This window comes from Austrofundulus limnaeus, unplaced genomic scaffold, assembly GCF_001266775.1.
Source record: "Austrofundulus limnaeus strain Quisiro unplaced genomic scaffold, Austrofundulus_limnaeus-1.0 Scaffold778, whole genome shotgun sequence".
NCBI lineage: Eukaryota > Metazoa > Chordata > Actinopteri > Cyprinodontiformes > Rivulidae > Austrofundulus > Austrofundulus limnaeus.
The window spans coordinates 127,012-129,746 of NW_013953180.1; the positions used below are offsets into that span (position 1 = coordinate 127,012).

The following is a 2,735-nucleotide window of genomic DNA, read 5'->3' on the forward strand; positions in this document are numbered from 1 at the left end:
GATCTAATATTTTTATTATTTTTCATTGATTTGTTTTTTTGTTTGTTTGTTTTTACTTTTCAAGTCATAAAGTGACTTTTGTGGATTTTTAATTCTTTAACAAAGGTTTACAAACATGTCTGTATTTTTCACTTGGAAAGATGTGAGATTACACAAACAAGGATCAGATCTGAGCGAACACACACACACACACACACACACACACCCACCCTGTCTCCTGATGCTTCCTGCCACTCAGCGTGTCCCTGCAGGTCTGAGGAATCCTGGGCATTCAGCAGGGATGGGTCAGCACACTGCGGGCCCCAGGGACATGTAGACATTTAGGAGGAGGTGGGGCTGATGATGTCACTCTATGATGAAATTTAAATCAGCCAATCAGAGAGCAGCACTCTGACCTTTGACCCTCTGAGACGTATCTTCTAAAAAATAAAAAAATCCTGGCTTTAGAGCAAAATAACAAACAATTAAAAGATATGAAAGTGAACGTTTCTGCAGTGAACAGAGACACCTGAACACCCTGCAGCTGACCTGTGCTCAGTGGGCAGAACAGGTAGTCTGTCCTCACAGGGACACCTGGAGACAAACAAGACAGACAGGTACAGAGGCCTCAGAGGGAACCAAGTCTCACTGATGAATGACTGACTGAACGTCCCTGATGTGTCCCCCTCAGGGCAGTAAGGAGCGGTACCACTGGCAGGCCCAGAATGTGAAAGTGAGCGGTGTGGACGACATGGTGTTGCTGTCCAAGATCAACGAGGACGCCATCACGGACAACCTGAAGAAGAGATACATGGACGACTACATCTTTGTATCCTTCATGCATCTCTGTCCATCCAAGTTCATGTGTAATAATCCAACATCTGTTCCCTGGTCCTCCTCTGCTGGTCCAGCTTCTTCTCTGGATCTGGTTTTGTTGTTCTCTCTCTGAGTGTCCATCTCTGTTGGCTCTTCTCAGTCTAATGTAGACAACATGCAGACTAACCTTATGTTATTGTTTATTTTCATTTGTCCTTCTTCATTGGTCCATTTGGTGGTCTGCTGATGGTGACTTAAAGTTTGAGACAGTTCAGGACTGGGTTCTGTTCCATCCTCCATTAGTAGCAGTTAAATCTCTTCTGTGGGTTTGATGCAATAAATCTATCAGCAATTTTAGGACACTGAGAGGTGTGGCTCAGTACACAGCTCCAGACCATTTGTTGAACATTTAGGGTTCAGATTGGAGCCAGAAACCAGGAAAGATTCAGTACTGAAGTATATTTTCTTGGTTCTTTTGTGACGAAGGCTGTAAAAATGTATAACATGGACACTGAAAGTATCACGTGGTACACACCAACACTGTTAGGACACATGGTACACGCCAACACTGTTAGGACACGTGGTACACGCCAACACTGTTAGGACACATGGTACACACCAACACCGTTAGGACACATGGTACACACCAACACTGTTAGGACACATGGTACACACCAACACTGTTAGGACACAAGGTACACACCAACACCGTTAGGACACATGGTACACGCCAACACTGTTAGGACACGTGGTACACGCCAACACTGTTAGGACACATGGTACACACCAACAGTCAGTTAGGTAGAGGACATGTGTCTTTAGTGGTCTGTGTTCGGGGGACAGTGTAATATGGGTCTTGGTCTGAGCTCTTCTGGTGGGTTTCTGGTCCAGTTTCATGATGTACATGGTTTTGTTCCTTGATCTGGTTTTCTTAGACTTATATTGGTCCAGTTCTGATTTCAGTGAACCCCTTTAAACAGCTGCCATACTTCACTGACAGAGAAGTCGAGTTGTACCAGGGAGCGGTGAGAACAAACAAACAAACAAACAAACAACACACAAACACACAAACACACTAACTAACCGGCCCTCACTTTGACATCCCAGGCTCAGTATGAGAACCCACCTCACATCTACGCTCTGGCTGACAACATGTACAGAAATATGATGATTGACAACGAGAATCAGTGTGTCATTATCAGGTGGGCGGGGCTTTGATCCAACAGACTGACAGAGTTTACACAGTGTTTTGTGTTGATGTTGTGTTGTTGTTGTGGTGTTATTGTTGTGCTTCAGTGGTGAGAGTGGAGCTGGAAAAACTGTCGCTGCCAAATACATCATGAGCTACGTGTCCAAAGTTTCAGGAGGAGGTGAAAAGGTTCAGGTGAGATCCAAGTCTAGGTTTTCATCAGTTATTTATCCTAACGTGATCCCAGATCGGATCAGAACCAGTTTCTGTCCATAGACTTATGTACACATTTATTTACACATGGTTACACTTGGTAACCACCACCACAGCACGTTAAAGACATCATCCTGCAGTCCAACCCACTGCTGGAAGCTTTCGGAAATGCCAAGACAGTCCGCAACAACAACTCCAGCAGATTTGTGAGTATAAGTAGACAGCAGTACTTTACAGAACTACATGAATACACACTGAGTCAGATATCTTTGTACTTTTGTCAGGGAAAATACTTTGAGATCCAGTTCAGTCGAGGAGGAGCTCCAGATGGAGGAAAGATCTCCAACTTCCTGCTGGAGAAGAGTCGAGTCGTCAGCCAAAACCAAGGAGAGAGAAACTTCCACATCTACTACCAGGTACTGCATCAAGTACAATGTGTACTACATCTGGTACACCAACTACAACACATACTACATCTACTACCAGGTACTGCATCAAGTACAATGTGTACTACATCTGGTACACCAACTACAACACA

General features: G+C 44.4%; 1 protein-coding gene across 2 annotated transcripts in view; it reads left to right on the forward strand.

Annotated features, from left to right (window-relative positions):
* myo1eb (myosin IEb) overlaps positions 1-2,735 on the forward strand; it is a gene marked incomplete in the record, with an annotated part of 29,767 nt that overhangs the window by 3,784 nt on the left and 23,248 nt on the right. For both annotated transcript variants that reach the window (XM_014028541.1, XM_014028542.1), the window contains 6 exon segments: positions 671-808; positions 1,731-1,820; positions 1,903-1,997; positions 2,092-2,179; positions 2,314-2,403; positions 2,482-2,613. In XM_014028541.1, the coding sequence (XP_013883995.1) occupies positions 671-808; positions 1,731-1,820; positions 1,903-1,997; positions 2,092-2,179; positions 2,314-2,403; positions 2,482-2,613 (633 nt within the window).